At 32.4% G+C, this 20,759-nt stretch overlaps 1 protein-coding gene across 12 annotated transcripts in view; it reads right to left on the bottom strand.

The window, feature by feature from the left end:
- The window catches only part of Dcaf17 (DDB1 and CUL4 associated factor 17), a 92,746-nt gene that overhangs the window by 66,565 nt on the left and 5,422 nt on the right, over nt 1–20,759 (bottom strand). For 11 of the 12 annotated variants that reach the window (XR_009227004.1, XR_009227005.1, XR_009227006.1 and 8 more), the window contains 6 exons: nt 19,715–19,805; nt 16,302–16,438; nt 15,411–15,489; nt 13,398–13,487; nt 7,646–7,750; nt 7,245–7,350 (listed from right to left, as the gene is read on the bottom strand). Coding sequence is in view for 9 of the 12 variants with exons in the window: in XM_046447362.2 (XP_046303318.1) it covers nt 7,245–7,350; nt 7,646–7,750; nt 13,398–13,487; nt 15,411–15,489; nt 16,302–16,438; nt 19,715–19,805 (608 nt within the window). In the remaining 3 variants the exon portion in view is untranslated. The remainder of the gene's footprint in view (nt 1–7,244; nt 7,351–7,645; nt 7,751–13,397; nt 13,488–15,410; nt 15,490–16,301; nt 16,439–19,714; nt 19,806–20,759) is intronic. The other variant, XM_046447363.2, reaches the window with a different exon arrangement.

The following is a 20,759-nucleotide window of genomic DNA, read 5'->3' as shown; positions in this document are numbered from 1 at the left end:
CCTTGGACCATTTATTAATTGAATTTAACATTTCTTTGCATGCATCATTTGTGAGTTTCCATTAATGAAAAATTACTCTATCAAATGAAATAAAATGCAATCAGGAAGAAGGTTTATTGCTAAGAAATGAAAAAGTTAGGAAACAAACAGTCTATGAATTAACTTTATAGACATCTGCTTTTGGGGTATGTGTGGCCTGTAAGCAGAAATTAAGAGAAATAAGAGATGAAGGTGCTTATTATGTTAAGAAAAAGAAAAAAGGATAAACTGTACTTAATAAAAGTAGTTGCCATTTATTGAGCTTCTGCTATGTGTAAGACTCTGAGTTAGCTACTATTTCTAACTCCCACAACAATCCTACCAGGTAATTAGCTCTAATAATTCCTTTAAATATGAGGGAGAGCTCTTCCATATCCTAGGAGTATATGCAGTAACTTTTCAAGATCTGTCTTGCATAAGATTTGCAATGTAGAGATGACATTACTCATAACGAATGCAACCACTGAGGATATGGCCTGCCACATGGAGGCTTTATTAAGGATAGCCACTACTGCTAGTATTATCATCATAGAAGTTAGCTTTAACCTGGTGCAGATATATCCAGTCAGTTTCTCCTGGAGACTGATATCACAAAAGAAATTTCTGTTGGTGTTTTTTAGTCTTCCTTTATGATTACAATTTTAGTAGTGTGGAAGGTATTGCAGCTTTAGAGGATCAGAACTCCTTTTAGGCAACCTATGGGAAACACTACGTGGTTTTTTTGGGCAGATGGCTAATCTATGACTGACTCTTCATCAATCCCTCTAAGTTGAAAATTTAATTTTTGGTTTGTGAAGCCACTACTATTATATAGGGGCTTGTCTTAGGAAGACCATTCATGTAAGAGTCACACATTTTATACAGAAGTGTGTACTCTTTCAGGCTTCTTCATGAGGATTATTTACTACTTACAGCTATTCATAGGATAAAAACAATGAGAAGTGTTTCAAACTGACAATACTGAGGAGAAAGGAAGAAGGAGGTATCAACCTTTAAGGAAAAGGTGATATCTTTAACAGAGTTTTTTTCAAGTAATAAGAAAAATATAACAACCCCAATGTAAAAATGGTCACAGGACAAGAGTTGGTAAATTATGAAAGAAATATAAATACCATGTAATAATTTAGTGGTTACCAAACAATAATGGATGAAGAAAAGAATTATAAACAGGAAACTCTAATAAGAGTTTTAATTTGGGATTAAAATTTATTAGGTTATAGAGAATGTAAAACAGAAATTAAAAACAGAAAAACAATGCAAACAGACATATTTAGAAGAAATACTTTTTCTCAACAGTTGCTAAATTTGGCTCAGAAACAGCATAACTCTGATGGGACCTGCTAACCTTCCAAGAGCTCAAATTTTGACCTGTAATACTATTCTCAACTAAAAGGCCTAAAAGTTCCCAGAGAGTAACTGTTTTACTCCTTATGGTGAGAAAATTTTTGGATGCATCCAAACCATCCTGTTAGAAAGCAAGGATATTACAAGGATGGCAGCGGGTAGTGTGAAAAGAATAGGAAAGCCAGCAAAACAAACTCCTTCTGGCTAGACTGTGGAAAGACAGTCATTACAAAGAAAGTAACAATTATGGTTAATTAGAATACTGTCAGTCAGTGTAAGGTCCAACAATATTTAAAAGGAGAGTTTTAACATAGTTGTTTTGTTTATTAAAAAAGGACTCCAATAGGACAGAATTTTCTATACTTTTAATGTACAGATAATTACCAAAAAAATGTTCATCTTAAAAAATTTAAAACATAGATATGTTTTAAGTAAAACTATAAGGTACAAAACAGTACTGTCATATTTGGTATAAGAAGGCACTATTTAAAATATATATCTATATATTCGCTTAATTTTGCAAAAAGAAACAACAATGGAAGAATAAACCATAAACTAAAAATAATGGTTATTTTTGAGGACAGATGTGAGATACAGAGAGGGAAATAACAAAAGGATGGAAGGGCAAAGGTTGGAAGCAAAATTTCTCAGAGTATATCTTTTCACATAGTTTTGACCTTTCAAAAAATATATATATATATTTCATAACTTCAAGAATAAAATCAAAAGGAAAAAAGCAAACTCAAAAATTGAAAATAAACTGAAACAAATGAACTTAATTAAATTGGTACCCTAATCACACAGAAAAATGATTTCAAATTACCACTGCACACATTACTCTGTATGTACATTGATTGGTCTATATATACTAAGGACAAAGGAACTACAGAGAAATCTTAACCTACATTCCATGATTTAGTTTTTCATAGTAACATTGGTACTGCTATTTTAAGTGACAATCATATATTATAGGATAAATTTTTATTTAAAATCAAGAAGTTCATTGTGGGGCAGGGGATGAGGGTCAGAGTTAGAAGAATGCCTAGCATATGCAAGACCCTGGCTTGGATCCCCAGCACTGGGGAAAAAAAAAAAATCAGTGTGAGTTAAAAGAAATACATATATTAAACAAAAAAGAATGATTAAATTAGGAAATACAAAAATGAACTAATGTATTTCCCAGGTGTTTATTGAAAGGGTCTAAAAATATGTATAAATACAACTAGGTCTTAGTCTTTGTTGTCGGGTGAACTGTGTCCCCCCAAAATAAATGCTGAAGTCTTGACTCCTTGTACCTGTGAATATGACTTTATTTGGTTATAGGGTCTGTGCAGATATAATCAAGTAAAGATGAGGACATACAGGATAAGTCAGCCCCTAAATTCAATGACTGGTGCTCTCATAAGAAGAGAGAGATCTGAACACACGAAGCCTGCATGAAGAGAGGCAGAGATTGGAGTTATGCTGCCACAGGCCAAGGAACACCAAGGATTGTGAGCAACCACAAGAAGCTAGAAGAGGCAAGAAAGGGTTCTTTCCCAGAGCCTTCAGCAGAGGGCTGGTAGTACCCTGATTTTGGATTTCTAGCCTCTGGACTGAGAGAGAATACATTTCTATTTGTTACTCAGTTTGTGGCGTCATAGCAACCCCAGGAAACTGAGAGTCTCTATTGATATTCTCTAGTAAAATGGCTCCTTGTGAGATCTAGGACAAATAGAGTAAAAAAGTAAGCCTGGGACATATCATTATTCCAGAAACAAGAAATTCTCCAAGACTACTGGGATATGTTCTTAAAGCTGGGTGTGGTGGCTCTTCTTAGGAGGCTGAGGAGAGTCACAAATTCAAGGCCAGCCTGGGCAACTTAGGGAGGCCCTATCTCAAAATAAAAAGTAAAAAGGGCTAGGATGTAACTCAGAGATAAAGTGTTCCTGGGTTCAATCCCTAGTACCTAAAAGGAAAAAAAGAAAAAAAGAAAAAAAAAAAAAAAGAAAGGAGCTCTTATTGGCCAAATTCAGGACAATTTGAGTATTATTAAGAATAATGATAAAAACTATAAATACTTAGTAAGTAAAAATTCATGAATCTTATTGTATTTATATAATTTTGTCACCACTGAAAGTAATTATCAGTCAACTCCTTGTTTGAAATATTAGTAAAAGGAAGGAATAAATATTTACCTTGCCTTTTTAAAGGAATTATAGTTTATCCTTAAGTTGATGAGTTGAAGTTTTTACTTATAGAAAAATGCTGGTTACTAAAGGTTGAAGAAATAATGTAATTTTTAAAACCGACTTTCTGTAACTTACAATGACACTGATTCAGGCAAGGCTCATTAATAGTTGTAGTATATAGTTATATTATTCTTGTACTATTTATAAACACAGAAAATTAGAAACAACCTAAATGCTAAAGTAGCAAATTGATTAAATATATTACAGTTCATCCATTAAGTGGCATATAAAAGTTCTTTAATACCTTATGGGATATGCACAAAGAACTCCTTTTTGACATAGGTAATATAAATACTGTGTTTTATAAACACCAGAAACTATTTCATGAAAACTAAGTTCTTCCTTCACCTATATCTCCCCAGAGATAATGACTATGTATCAGGTTTTTGTATCAGATATTTCAGGCAAATCTAAAAGCCTGATTGTATATATACCTTTAACAGGAGTATGAATATACAAATAAATATACATGGTTTTATACCTATTTTATTCACTTACTATGCTGGAAATTTTTCTATGACAATACAAAAAGAATTATTCTTTCTTTTTTAACAATTTAACAATTAAATTAATGATATGGTCATATAGTGAAATATTATTACTATCATTTACCAACATAAAATTGTTTCTAATATTTTGAAATTAGAAACAATGTTATAACTGTACATTTATCATTTTCTACACATGTGAATATATCTAGGGTAAATTCCTAGAAGGGGAACTGCTAGGCTCAAGGAGTAAACACATTTAATTTTTTTTTTTTGAGAGGTGGGGGGGAGAGGGAGGGAGAGAATTTTTTAATATTTATTTTTTAGTTTTCGGTGGACACAACATCTTTATTTTTTTTTATGTGGTGCTGAGGATCGAACCCAGCACCCAGCTCGTGCCAGGAGAGCGCGCTACCACTTGAGCCACATCCCCAGCCCCACATTTAAATTTTTGGTAAAAGTTTTGAAGGTCATATTGACAAAAAGGACAAAGTAACAAACTGTCCTCCATAAAGGGTCCCAACCATAAATGAGAGTGCTTTTTCTAAAACTTCACCAACCACAATATACCAAAAAGTTCTTTTTGATATCTGAGAATCTGAAAAGATGAATCTTATAATTTTAATATGCACTTATCACTGACCTTGAGCTTTGTACTACTCTGAAAGTCATTTATATTTCCTACTGAACAATGTTCCTTGCTCATTTTTTACAATATTTTTTAGTTGTAGTTGGACATAATACCTTTATTTTATTTATTTATTTTTATGTGGTATTGAGGATCGAACCCAGTGCCTCACACATGCTAGGTGAGTGCTCTACTGCTGAGCCATAACCCCAGTCCCCTCCTTGCTCATTTTTAAACTGTTGTCATTCTTGTTCTCACTGATCTACAGACCTTTTTATATACTGAGGAATTACCCCTCCCCATACCATTGGGTTACTTGATTTCTGAGTTAACTGATGTTGTTTATGTTTTTGTTTTTTTGCAATGTACAACTTTAATTTTATAATCAATTTATCAATCTCTTTTATGGTTTTGTGTCATACTTAGAAAGGTATTCACCATTCTGAGATAAAGACTCTCCAACTTTTCTTCTAGAACTTTTAAATCTTTCATCTGTTTAGTATATATTTTCAGGTAAAGAGTGAGACTTTATTATTTTCACAAGATAATCTATTTACTACTCATATTAACATTTAAAAAGTGTGTTTATCTACAGATACATGCAATAAGATGAAGCTCAAAAATAATATCCTGAATGAAAGACAATGGGAAAATAAAAGAGTACCTCATATTATTTCATTTATACAAAACTCTATAAAATATAAATTTAACAAATCAAAAGAAAGCAAATCATTGTTTAGAGCTGTGATGAGGAGAGAACTGGATAGGAGGGGCACAGGGAAACTTTGAGGAGAAAAAGATTCTAAATTTTCTCTTTTGCTTATTTTATTTCCTAAGTGTTCTGTAGTAATAATGAATTGTTTTTGCACTAAGAAGTTACTTAAAATTAAAACAAACATTGTATTGGATAGATCTTAAAAACACTGAAAAACAAATTTGGGGAAACAAGGATTACAGTCTGTACCATATGAAACAAACATTCAAAGCTTCCAGTTAGCTTCATACTACTTCTTCTTTGCCAAATGGGTAAAAATCAGTGAATTATATCATTCTACAATGACAAGTGATTTCATGTTTTCAAGAATTACTATTTTAAAGTTGAGAAATGTAAGCCCAGAGAGGTTAACAGGTTCACTATCATATTAACAGTTAGCAGAGGAATTTCACTATTTTAATAGTAGCAGATTTACAATTATGACTCCAATCCAGTCTTCCTTCAAAAAACAGAGACCAAAGCTACAGCACAATCGTTCAGGTGCTATGTGCTTTGTCTTTACCATCTTGTTCTTTGTTTTACTCACTTATACTCTGCACATAAACAAGAATAATGATACCATTTTGGGAAATTCTTTTCAAGATAACCCATTTTAGTTATCACTGGAGACTGTAGTTTTAAAATTCTTAATAGATTCCTGTTAGTGTATTTGTATTGAATATAGGCGGTACTGCTGAGGTTACAAAGTACTGCTGAATTTTCATCAAGTTGCCTAATTCACCTTGTCAAAGGAATTTAAGAATTGAGTCATTTTTAAAATATTTATTTTGAACTTCATGGATAACTTAATTGGCTATGTTGAACTCTCAATATTTTTATAACTTATCATGTACTACAAAAACAACCATATTTTTTTCCTTTTTCACAATTCTATCTTTTATTTGTTACTTGATCCATTGATACAACGGTAAATAATAATAGAAAAATATCCTGTCTTATTCTGCCTATATTAGAAAACCTTTGGAGTTTCACTTAAAAATATAATGTTTACTGGTTAGAAATAGAAGGTATATAACTCAATGTGATAAGGAATGAATCTCAGTGAATTAAGAATAAAGATATTGGTATAACAAAGTGTATTTTCTCTTTTAACCTGTGATTTTTATATCATTTTGCAATCATTAAACCATTCTTGGATTCCTGAGATGCATGTCACACAAAGTTTTTCTTTTAACATATACTGCTGAGTTTCTATAACAGTTTATTTATTTTTAAAAAAAAATAGTTATACTTAAACAGTTAAATAAAGAACATTATTACTATATAGAATTATGTACAATTTTGTTTTTGAGCTTTGTCAATCTGTAAGTATATTGGGAAGTTCTTTTCTGTATTTAGGTTAGGTTCCATCTATGTTCAGAGGGGTAGTAATATTTTCCCTGGAAAACATCTTTCTTAGATATGGATAAATGTCACAAAATGTAAAGTACTAAATTATAAGGAAACTTATAATTTAGTACTTTACAAAGTTTGCTGCAACTAATCATCTTTCAGATAAGGAAATCAAAGATTGAAATGTAAAGTGACTTCAAAGTCTCAGGCCAAGCAAGGTTCAGCATACCCAGGCTTTTAGTTCAATGAGTAAATGACAGAATTTTGCTGATACTTATTCACTTAGTAAGGAAATGTACTGTATACAAATAAAATCAGTTGATAATTAAAAACATTTGGATGTTTACAGTGAATAATTATTTATATGCCTACTTATTAAGATAAAAAATACTATACAGCAGCCATACCTGTGATTTTAATATTACAAGGAATGCCAAAAGGAGCCTCTCCTACAGTTCCAGTAGTCCCACCCCATCTGCATGCACACCCTAAGTCAAGTTTCTGTTGCATGAACTAAAAACAAAACAAAACAAAAAATGGTGGCTTTAGCACCTATTTATTTGCTGTCTGGAGAGAAAAAAAAATTCACATGTATATGACAGAGAAAATGTCTTTATTCAAGAGCCTTTCTATTTATCTTCCCACCCCACTTTTATAGATTACTTTGTCTTTCTACATTTCCATTCTATATTTCATATAGTTGAAAATAAGAAGTGCTTTATTTTAAAAGCATCTAATTTAAAAAAAAAATCATATTGCAGTACAAACCTCATGATAGTAAAATATAGAAAATTTCAGTTTTCTCTACCTGTTCAGTGATGGCTTGGAAGCTATAGAGTCTGACCAGTCCTGAGCTGTACATCACAATCAGTATTCCATGAGACAGAGTAGCATCTGTTACGTTCCCGAAAATCTGAGGGGAAAGGCAGATATCACCTGAGAAAAGACCAGAAGGCCAATCTTCTGAGTGTTCACCATGGTTCATCCTCTTGCTTAATACTCAGGTCATCATTACAACCTTGCTGCCTAGCATTAAAAATTAATTACAATTTAGCCAGGCATGGTGGCACATGCCTGTAATCTCAGTGGCTTAGGAAGCTGAGGCAGGAGAATCTCAAGTTCAAAGCCAGCTTCAGAAACTTAGCGAAGCTCTAAGCAACTCAGAGACCCTGTTTCTAAATAAAATACAAAAAGGGCTAGGGATATGGCTCAGTGGTTAAGTGCCCCCAAATAAATAAATAAATAAAATAAAATTTAAAAATTTAATTACAATTCAGTAACTTTAGGCTAGGGTGTTATTAGGGGTGAACAGTAAGCTATTTGATTCTCAGACTAGAGCACATACCTGTCCAAATGATGCACCAAAATTTTTAGCTTCATAGCTTTGTCAATACCTATTAATCAAATCCTGTTCCTTATGGACATTGGCATACAGTAAGGTCAGGTAATTCTAATGAATATTGAATTTACCATGCATATCCTGCCAGGGACTCAATTCTTTATGCTGCAATGTTTTTTACAAAGAGGTAAATTATCAGTTATTAAGAGGTGAAAAGCTTGGGAAAGTAATTATAAGAGAAACAGCCACCTCCAGTTTATTATTATTATCTTATTCTTTAATTTCTAATATTGTTTGATTTTTTTTATTCATACAAAAGTCAAACATATTAAAAACCAAACACCTATAGAGACATCTAGCCTACCTAACCTTGAATAAAGCTTTGACTGACTGTTCCCCAAAGTTCTATGCATGATTCTGTCATGAGTCTCCATATAGCTACAGCAAACAACTTGATTCTATACTTATTTTAATAAATAATTAACAAAAGCCAATATAAGCAAATATTCATAGCAATGAAAGAGCAACAAGATATAAAATGAAAACCTGTCTATTTCTATTGAAGAAAGCTTAGTGAAGATTTATAATCTTAACAAACAGCTTAAATATATAGGACTACACAGGATCCTGGCCCTTAAGTAGTTTTTTTTTTTTTTTCTTTCTTTCTTTCTTTTTTTCCCTCAGTATTATGGATTCAACCCAGGGATACTTTGCCACTGAGTTACATCTCTAGCCCTTTTTTATTTTTAGAAAGCTTTTCACTAAGTTGCTACATTTCCTCCCCTTTCTTGTCCTTCCTCCCTTTCTACTCCACTAGTCTTCCCTATATCTTTATGATACACGGTCCTCTCCCCCTCCTTAGTGTCATTGTGCTTTAGCTTCCACATATGAGGGAAAATATTTGACCCTTAGTTTTCTGAGACTGGCTTATTTCACTTTCCATTTCCATTCATTTACCAGCAAATGCCAAAACTTCATTCTTTTTCATGGCTAAGTAAAACCCCACTATATAAACACACCACATTTTCTTAATCCATTCACCTACTGACAGTTATCTGGGTTGATTTCACAATTTGACTGTGAATTGTGCTGCTATAAACACTGAGGTGGCTGTATTGTTATAGCATGCTGATTTTAGTTCTTTTGGATAAATGCAAGTAGTGGGTTAGCTGGATTATATTGTAGTTCTATTCCTAGTTTTTTGAGGAATCTCCATACTGCTTTCCATAGTGCCACCAACAATGTATGAGTAGACCTTTCCCCCACATCCTTGACAGCATTTATTATTGTTTGTGTTCCTGATAATTGTCATTCTGATAAGAGTAAGATGAAATATTAGTGTAATTTGATCTGCATTTCCCTGATTGCTAAAAATGTTAAACATCTTTTCATATATTTGTTAGTTATTGTTTCTTCTTTTGTAAAATTTCTGTTTAGTTCATTTGCCCATTTATTTATTTTTAAATTTTTATTTGTTCTTTTTAGATATACATGACAGTAGAGTGTATTTTGACATATTATACACACATGGAGTATAACTTCCCATTCTTGTGGTTGTACATCATATGGAGTTATACCGGTTTTGTATTCATATACAAACACAGGAAACATTACGAATTTGCCCATTTTGGGTTGGGTTTTTATTTTTATTTTTTTATTTTTTGGTGTTTTAAGTTTTTTGAGTTCTTTGTATATCCTGGATCTTTTTTTTTTAATATATTTTATTTTATTTATTTATTTTTATGTGGTGCTGAGAATCGAACCCAGGCCTCGCATATGCCAGGTGAGTGCTCTACCACTTAGCCACAATCCCAGCCCTATCCTGGACTTTAATACCTTATCAGAGGAGTTTTTGTCAAAGATTTTCTCCCATTCTGTAGACTTTCTCTTCACACTTGTGATTGTTTCCTTTGCTGTACAGAAGTTTTTTAATATGATGGCATTCCACTTATTGATTCTTTCTTTTATTTCTTGAGCTTTGGTGTTCTTTTAGGAAAGTCAATATGATGGAGTGTTGACTCTGTTTTCTTCCAGCAGCTGCAAGGTTTCTGGTCTAACTCTTAATCCTTTTTAACTTTTTGTGCAGGGTGAGAGATAGGGATCCAATTTCATTTTTATACATATAGCTGTCCAGTTTTCCCAGCACCACCTGTTAAAAAGATTGTCTTTTCTCCAAGACACATTTTTGAGACCTTTGTCAAGTATCAGATGGCTCTAAATATATGGGGTTTGTCTCTGTGTCTTCTATTCTATTCCATCAGTCTTCAAGTCTATTTTGATGTCAATACCATGATGTTTTTGTTACTATAGTTTATATCTTTATGATACACAGTCCTCTCCTCCTCCTTACTGTCATTGTTTATTGAGGATTTCAGAGCAGTTATTGTGATACGTCTTGCATCATTTTTCTTGCTCAGTAGCACTTGGATATTCTGGGTCTCCTATTCTTCCAAACATATTTAAGGATTGCTTTTTCTAATTCTGTGGAGAATGTCAATGGTATTTTGATAGGAATTGCACTGAATCTGTATATTACTTTTGGCAGTACTGTCATTTTGACAATATTAATTCTTCCTATCCAAGATCATAGGAGGTCTTTCCATTTTCTAAAATGGATTTTCAATGTCTTTCTTCAGTGTTCTATAATTTTGATTGTAGAGATCTTTTATCTTCTTGCTTAGATTAATTCCCAAGGTTTTTTTTTTTTTTGTATGTTTGACATTATTGTGAATGGGATGGTTTTACTGATTTCTTCCTTAGCTGAATTACTGTTAGAATACAGGAATGCTATTGATTTACTCCGAAGTTAATCTTGTATCCTGCTACTTTGCTAAATTCATTATAAGCTCTAAAAGTCTTCCGTTAGAGTTTTTCTTTTTTTGATGCGGGGGGGGGGTGTCTTCTAAATATAGGATCATGTCATCAGCAAACAGTCTGACTTCTTCTTTTCCTACTTGTGTCCCTTTAATTTCCTTCTTTTGCCTGATTGTTGACTAGTGTTTTAAGAACTATATTGAACAGAAATGATGAGAGTGGGCATCCTTGTCCTGTTCCTGATTTTAGAGGAAATGCTTTTAGTTTTTCTCCATTTAGTATGATGTTGGCCCGTGTTTGTCATAAATAGCCTTTATCATGTTGAGGTAAGTTCCTTCTATCCCTGGCTTCTTGAGCTTTTAATATAAAAGGGTATTCGATTTTATCAAAGGTCATTTTGCATCTATCAAGATGATCATGTGATTTTTGTTCTTAATTCTGTTTAAGTGGTGAATTACATTTATTGATTTGCATACACTGAATCAACCTTGCATCCATGGAATGAAAATCACGGCATATCATCTTTTTGATATGTTTTTGAATACATTTACTAATATTTTATTGAGGATTTTGCATCAATGTTCAGCAGGGATATTAGTCTGTAGATTTCTTTCTTTGATGTATGGTTTCTTTGATGTCTGGTTTCGGTATCAGAGTTGTACTGGCTTCATAAAATATATTTGGGAATGTTCCCTTCCTTTCAATTTCATGGAATAATTTAAGACTGGTGTTAGTTCTTCAAGGTTTGGTAGAACTCAGCTCAGAATCCATCTGGTCCTTTGATTTTCTTTGTTGGAAGGCTTTTAACTGCTGTTTTCAATTTCATTACTTAATAATGATCTTAGTTTAGGTTTTCTGTATCTTCCTGGTTCAATTTGGGCAGTTCAAATATATCTAGAAATCTGTCAATATCTTCTAGATTTTCTAGTTTATTAGAGTATAAATTTGCAAAATAGGTTCTGATAATCCTCTGGATTTCAGAAGGGTCTGTGGTGATATCTCTTTTTGTTGATTTGGGTATTCTCTCTTTTTCTTGGTTAGTTTGGCTAGGGGTTTATTAATCTTATTTATCTTTTCAAAGAACCAACTCTTTGTTGCACTGATCCTGTATATTTTGACTCTCATCTTAATTATTTCCTGTCTTTTACTGACTTTGGAATTATTTTCTTTCTTTTCTAAGGCTTTGAAATGGAGCCTAAGCTTATTTATTTGGGATCTACTATCTTTGTTCATTTATTTCTAAAAAGTTTTTAATTTCTTCTCTCATTTCTTCTATGATCCATTCTTCATTTAAGAGTATTATTCAATCTCATGTGTTTACATGATTTCTATATTTTCTTACTGTTGACTTCAAGCTTCATTCCATATGGTCTGACAGGATATATGGGAATTTATCAATTATTCAGCATTTGCTAAGACTTACACTGTGATCTACACTATTTGGAAAAAGTCTATTTGTAAAAAAGTTCCACATAGCTCTTCCACTTTTAGGATCTGTATAATTACTTAATTTCTGAATTAAACACATTATATGTTACTATGTTATAAAATACTCAAAAGCACTTATCACGAAGTAAACAATAATTAGTAACTGATGCTTTTAGTTTATGCATTTTACAGTATTATTTTTATAAAATGTTTAAATACATTTATCTTGTTTACTAGTGATTATTAGTAGACCCTCAAGACCTTGTCCTCATGATTTTAGATACTTAAAGTCTAGTATAAGAGGTCAGCAAATAATTATTCACCCAGAGGAAGGTAGAAAACTTGATTCTGTGGGTTTTTTAACATTTAAAAAATTTTTGGTTAGGAACTTAATCCAAGACCTTGCATATTTTAGGCATGTGTTCTGCCACTGAACTATATCCTGATTCTTTTACTCAATTATAATTACTCAATTATAACTCGTTCCTTTTTTCCTCCCATGTAACAACTTCACAAATGAAGAAAAAACAACAGAACCCCAAACTGATTGAATTAAAAAATTTACATGTGATTATAAAGCTTATTTGCATACCATCAATCACACTTTGGACCTACATCTTTCGATTAAAATAATACTTTTTTTTTTTTTTTGGCAGCTTAACGATCATTTTAACAAAGTTTGGAAGAAATTTCTTTGGAAAACATACCTTACTCATTTCATAATTTTATAAAATAGTAGTTCATTAATAACTCACTACCTACTTGAGAGGCATAAAACCATGCAGAAAGATAAAGGGATAATCAGGCTCTCTTTTGAAATCAAATGTTCTCATATGTTTTGATATGAAAGAAAACAGGTCAGTGAACATTTTATAGTAGGGGAACATTACTAAATAAATCATCTAATAAATAATTAAATGACACTATATCTTATTGTCAAAAAATTAATATTATAATTAAATAAGAAGTGAGTTCTTACCCTTTTGTTGATCTCTAGAATGCCTATAAGAGAAAAAGGTAGAACTTGGAACACTGCAAGGTACAACAAAATGGGTTGCTGAATGCCTGCCTAGAAAAAAAGACTAAAATTACAGGCAGCTCTCCAAAGTACTTCAGAAATGCTTTGTTTCTGAAAACATCCATGTCATTATACAGAGGTTTTCCGAATTGAAACATCCATTTATCTAGACTGAAAAGTTACTGAAGAGGAAGGCAAACATATTTAAAATATGTCAGCTAAACCTTTGGCTCTTCAGATACACACGTGCACACAGACATACACAAAAACTTACAAACGTAAAAAGAACAGGTGGCATTCTGTAGCAACAAGATACTGTGTATTTATCCTGTATACTGAAGTTCTAGTAATAAACAGCCTAATCAAGTAGAATTGGGAAGGGATCTCAATGGTAGAGCATGTATGAGGTCCAAATCTGACTCCCAGTAGTTCCCCACCTTCCCCCGAAAAAGCCTAATCAAATCTCATATAGTTATTATGGTTAGATCCCTGAAAATAGTGTTGCACTGACATACCTGTATGAAATGAAATGAAAAAAATATATGCCAACAATAAATAAAAGCTTGAGCTTGAAGAGGAACACCCCCTTTACTTCGAGGAATAGGTTCTAGTCAATTTCTTTCTATTATGAAATGTAAAATAATGTTGTACTTCCCCAGTACTGGCTTGAAGGGAATTTCTTGTTTTTTGTGACAGGCAAACGTGTCTGCCCCATCACAGCCTGACTCTACTTCAACAGAACCCTAAGTAATGGAGCACAAAGACCACCAATCAAAACTGCCATAACTACAGGTTAGAAAACAAAACAAAAAAGACTGCAATGTTTAAAAGCTCTAAAGATCCTCCTTTCAAAAAGAATACATTCTTTTAAACTATGATTTTTTAAGACATAAATAGATTCCTTCCAAGTTTCTAAAAACCAAAGGAAAGGCATAGTTTATATATCCTGATTTTGAGCTTTTGAGCTACGAGTTCTTGGCTGGATAAAGTCTAGAAATGCAAAAATATTGACAAGACATTAATTGGCATTATCAGTGGTAAATGAAAAACCTTAATACATAGTACTTGCTCTTGAGGAATTAAATTCTTAAAAAGACACATTAGAAACTTGAGCTGGGCTGGGTGTAGTGGTACATGCCTGTAATCTCAGTGGCTCGGGAAGCTGAGACAGGAAAATTGCAAGTTCAAAGGCAGCCTCAGAAACTTAGCAAGGCTCTAAGCAACATAGCAAGACCCTGTTTCAAGATAAAACACAAGGAAGGGTTGGGGATGTAGCTCAATGATTAAGTGTCCCTGTGTTCAACATCTATATGAAAAAAAAAAAAAATTTGAGCTGGGGGTAGTGGTATTCACCTATAATCCTAGTTACTAAGGAGGCCTCTTCTTGATTCTCCTCCTCCACCTTAGAAAATTCAAAAATTCAAGGCCAGCCTGGGCAACTTGACAAGACCCTGCCTCAAAATAAATTTCTTTTAAAAAGGGGATCTGGAGGTAAAGTTCAGAGGTACAGCACTTGCCTAGCAAGCTCAATGTCTAGGGTTCAGTCTCCAGAACCACACACACACAAAATAAAAATAAACACAGAAAATGAGAAAGAACACAACCTCTGCCAAGAGGAAACAAAAATAATTTTTTCCTCCCTAGATCCCTGGGAGATAAAGCAGCAGCAAACTTCTAAAAGCAGAATCTATGTCTATTTAAGAGAAAGTGCTCAATTAAATGTTTGTTATAGCATTTCCCTATTAAGTCACCAACAGAACCAAAATAAGATTCTTGAAATAAATTTCTACACTTTAGGTAATTCTTTAAAAGGAGAGAAAAATATTAATCACATGCTTTAGAAAAAAACCACTTACCTACTAACTTTAATAGCAAGCTTCAGAAATCAAAGATCATTAGTTCTTTCATAACAGTTTTTCAGACAAATTCCTAAGGAAGAAGTTCTTGGTTTATTGACTGTTTACTGATGCGTACCTGTCGGGCCACTGCTGAGCTTTTGTTCTGAGCAGACTTGACTGCAATGACTTCTTGAGGTGTGTCCCAGCTCAAGTACCTTTTAAGAAGTGGAGATTTAATGATGTAGGTCAGTTTCCTTATACAAAACATTATAGGTAGAAGTAAGCAAATTTTTAGTTACCTAATTTATAAAAGCAAATTAATCTTTTTAAAAACAAACAAATCAGCCAGCTGCAGTTGCATATGCCTGTAATCCCAGCAAACTGGGAGGCTGAGGCAGAATTCCAAGTTCAAGGCAAGCCTCAGCAATTCAGCAAGGCTCTAAGCAACTTAGTAAGAATCTGTCCCAAGATAAAAAATAAAAAGGGATGGATAGGTATCTCAATAGTAAAGCACCTCTGGGTTTAATCACCAGTGGTACCACCACCACCACCACCAACAACAACAAAACCGAGGAGTTACAAAATGTATCAAAAATAGTATTTTCACAAATCACACACAAACACTCTAAAAATTTACATCTAATTTACAAAACTGTTAAAATAATAATTCTCAGATTGTACTAGGCAAATAATTTAACTGAAAACAGATCAGCCTTCAGGAAAACCTCCATAAAGTACACTTTACATAGAAAATACTACTTGTAGAGGAGTGACACATTATTAAAAAAAAAGTTTATCTGTCAACTGATATGTATAAGTTACTTACTTATTAGGGACCCAAAGATAAATGATAGAGGGTTTCTATCCTCAGCTCTCAAAGGTCACAAGGGAAGAAAAAAATTAAGTTTATAGAACTAAGATCAGGGTAAATACTGAAAAAGTGGGGGAGGCAGCTTTAAAAATTTCCTGGGGTACATTCCCAAATTTTTATAATAAAATCTTAAGTAATAAACTCAAGAGTTAATACCTGAATTTGCAATAGGAAGCAAGATAGATCTTCTCCAGGATTTTTCCTGTAGTTGCTGATATACGAAGTAGCCAATTGTGAGCAGTCAGTGCTATGAGTGAAGATTTATAATCTGATGGATCGGGAAGTACCTCCCCCTAAAAAAATAAATGAGGTGTAAAAGTGAAACTGCTTAGCCATGAACAATTTGCAGTAATCAATGTCCAAAGAAAATAACTAAATACTTAAAGACAGTTGAAAAAGTAAACCAGAGAAGAAATATTAAATGCAGAGAAAGATAATTAAGGCAAGGAAAGGTAAGATTGTGGGAAATTACTTTCATCATTAACTTATTAAGTGGATTTATTCACATAAGACATTTAAACAGTGCTTCAAGTAATTTATTTACTACGTATTCAACAGATAGTAGCCAATAATAACAGTAGGAGTATTAATGCTGCTGTTATAATAATAGCAGCTCTTAAAATCATGTATAACTGCAGAGCTATTAAACATCATATGGTAGAAGAGTTGTTCCTATTGTCCCCCCGCCTTTTTTTTTTTAGTACAGAACTTGTTTTCCTTTAGATGGAAGTGAATGCGACAAAATGCAAACTATCATACAGTTTACTGCTGTTCTATTCTAACTTCAAATGAGAACTTAGAATCCAGAATCAAGGTAGCCAAAGAAGAATAAAAGATGAACCTGTTTTTAAAAACAACCTGTCATCAATGAATAACCCAGAAAAGGTAGATAGCTGTTTGGGTACTTTTGTTACAAAGGAGCTACCTCAAGATGGAAGTCTAATGTAGGAAGGGAGAAAAAAAAAAAAAAAAAAGAGCAAAGGAGTCTACTATGAATTGTGAACTATAATGTAGTTGGTAAGAAGAAAGTTAAGAATAGAAAATTGAAATTAATTTAGTATTTTCTTAGGACAAAGAGTAGGAAAAAATGAGGTCATGGTTATTTTACATATGCCCCAAAAGAAGTGTATGCCCTTTCAAATGTTACAGAAAGAAAAATGATCGCTTCTTTGTATTTTGCTTTTACTTTATTAACTGGAAATCTTACATCCTTGGGTCATAGACAATGATATAAGAGCATTTTTTCTACAATATCTTAGTAAGTATCACTTCATGGGGATTTCAGTTTTTAAAAACATACTACTTATACTTTGCCTATTAAAAAAACATTTGATGCAGCATATATAACAGGTTTAAATTATTTTCTTAAACCAAAAGTTGGATTTCACACATTGTCTCAAAAAAGAAAGGTAATAATTGAAAAGTAGTTTCACATTAGTATGTTAATGTTAATACAATATGCTTCTTACTCTTTCTTCATGGAAAATATTATTTCACTGCAAATGAGAACAAAATATTTAAATGTTAAAGGGAGAATAGAAAATAAGTTACTAGAAATTTTATTTTTGCCAAGATTTCTCTATAAATTTTTGGTGTTTTTACAAAACTTTCTCAAGTAAGAAATCTGTCATCTCTCTACCATACCAAAATGAAAATGGATTAAGATGCTTAAACTGCTGGAGGCACAAAATTATTTTTCATTTTTTTAATTTATTTTTTAAAAATAAATGACAGTGGAATGCATTACAATTCTTATTACACATATACAGCACAATTTTTCATATCTCTGGTTGTATATAAAGTATGTTGGGCACAAAATTATTTATAGCTTTCAATGAGAAGATGAGGGGAAAAAAAGATATTTTGAAAGGAGTCTTCTATGAACAGAAGATAAATATATAGGGAAAAAGAAAGCAGCTCCAGAAAACTGATTTAAAGATCTGATTAAGTGGTTGTAGTATTCCAAAGGCATTACTTAGAATATTAAAAAATGATGCCATGGAAAACTTACATTTAGAAATATTCCTCCAAAAAAGGAAGTTTTACAACCAAAAAAATTTAGAAAAATGATTTATAGTCATTGTGTACATTAGTACTATTTGAATTACAAAGTCTCTGAGAAGTAATTATGTAAGTAAACTTATGTAAAATTATGTAAGTAAAGTTATTATAAAGTCTCTGAGAAGTAATTATGTAAGTAAACTTTTTGAATTCAGAATGTTCCAGACTTATTTTTCCACAGCCCAATTCCTCCCAACTCTTTTGGTACCTACATACCTGTTAACATTCCATAAAAACAGTGTTCTGAAAAATATGTACCAGGGCAAGGCTGGTCTGATGAATGAGCTTATACAGCCACATTTGTTATTTTTATCTTATTATTTTCCTAACAACATTTGCAGAGAAAACTTGTAAGAATCCGCTTTATGATGGCAAGTATGTGGGGAAAAGGTACACTCCTAAGTTGTTGGTGGAACTGCAAATTGGTGCAACCACTCCAGAAAGCACTATAGATTCCTCAAAAAACTAGGAAGGGAATCACCATATGACCCGGCTATCGCACTCCTCGGTATAACAGTATACTACAGTGGTGCAGGCATATGAATGTTTATAGCGGCACAATTCACAATAGCTAAGATATGGAGCCAACCTAAGTGCCCTTCAATAGTTGAACAAATAAAGAAAATGTGGTATATATACACAATGGATTATTACTAAGCCATAAAGAATAACAACTTATGGTATTTTCCAGTAAAAAGATGGAACTGGAGACCATCACGCCAAGAGAAATAATGCAGGCCCGAAAAGTCAAGGTAGGGGGGATTAAAAAAAAAAAAAAAAAAAAAAAAACAGAAGAAAGATCAGTGGAGTAAGACAAAGGGGAATAAAGGGAAGGGAAAAGAGATGGGTTAGGAAAAGACAGCGGAATGAATCTGATCTAACATTCTTGTGTACATGTAGGAATATACCACAATGAATCTCACCATTATGTACATCCACAAGACACTAATTAAAAACAACAACAACCAAAAAACCTGTAAGTAAATAGAAGAAAGATTAGCAGAGTAGAGAGAAGGGAAAAGGGGGTGAGGAAAAGGGGAAGTACTGGGAATTGGATTAGAACAAATTATATTCCATGTTTTTATAATTATGTCAAAATGAATTCTATTATCATGTATAACTAAAAAGAACCAATAAAATTCTGTATATCATAAAAGATGCTCTCCATACTTTTTTATTGTTCTGTTTCAGTAAGTAGAATGATCCACCAAGAACAGTAATAAAGTAGTTTAGATTATTATGAAACTTTTAATGTTTCTAACTTTTCCTATTTTCAATATTTAAAAACTACACCTACTTTAAAATATTCATAATATTAATGATTTTTTAAAGATAAAAACATTTATAGAAAATGATAATAAAAAGATACATTCTCCTCTTCATTGTGCTAATAATTCTGGAATCACTGTGATATTTAATTTTTAATCCTTAATGGAATATATTAACAATAACCAGTTCTTCTAGGCTAAAAATACTGTAGAAACAAATGCTCTAAAAACAAATCTTACCACTGGGCATTCCCATAACAAAGCATCCTCTATTTTTTCCGATTTGGAACATTTTGGCATTTCATAAAGTTTTTTTGGCTCTGAGGCAACACTGGAAAAAAAAAATTATTAGTATTCCTGATAAATGAAGCAGTATTTGCTCAGGTTTGAGACTTCTTTTCATACAGATAACTGAAAATACCAAAATACTATTTGTTGTTTGTTTTCCTTATTAATTTTTTTTAGTTACAGAATTCATCATATACATACATAGAAAAAATATGAAATAGTTTATAATACTATACAACTACAAAACTAAACATTCACATTTTGGTTCTTTTTCTTCTAATTTTTCTTTAAATACATAGAGGTAGCTGAACATTGTTTTGCTAAATTGGATTATATTAAACTTTTTTTTTTTTTTTACCCTTGAACATATCTGAATTCCATTGAATTCTTCAACTATTTTTCTGATATGTAAAATCAAAATTAATAGATAAGTTGTTCCCATTATTTTAGAATGAAAATCAGTGGATAAAAAAGGAAACACTCTTGGCCAGGCATGGTGGTGCATACATACCTTTAATTCCAGCATCTTGGGAGGCTGAGGCATTAGAATAGTGAGTTCAAAGTCAGCCTCAGCAATTTAGCAAGACCCTAAATAACTTAGAACTTATCCTTAAATTTTTTTAAAAAAGAAGTCTGGGGATGTGGCTTAAGTAATTAAGTGCCCCTGGGTTCAATCCCCAGTACCACAAAAATATATTTTTTTTAATTTAAAAAAATTAAAAGACTCTTTACAATTTTTGCTCCTAAATTATCTATCAGAAAGGTAAAATAAGTTGATATTTCTACCAATATTGAACAGTCTTTGAGGTAAAAACAGTCTCTTATTCATTGATACTGGGAATTATAGATCCAGTGGTGCTTTACCATCAAGCCACTTCCCCAGCCCTCTTTATTATTTGAAACAGGGCCTCACTAAGCTGCTGAGGCTGGCTTCAAGGGACTCTCCTGCTTCAGTCTCTCAAGTGGTTCGGATTACAGGGATACACCACTACACCTG

This window comes from Marmota monax, unplaced genomic scaffold, assembly GCF_021218885.2.
Source record: "Marmota monax isolate L192 unplaced genomic scaffold, Marmota_monax_Labrador192_F-V1.1 WCK01_AAM20220418_F8-fsc00007, whole genome shotgun sequence".
Taxonomy (NCBI): Eukaryota; Metazoa; Chordata; class Mammalia; order Rodentia; family Sciuridae; genus Marmota; species Marmota monax.
Note: the sequence above shows the minus strand (reverse complement) of the source record. Positions and strands in the feature narration are given on the sequence as shown.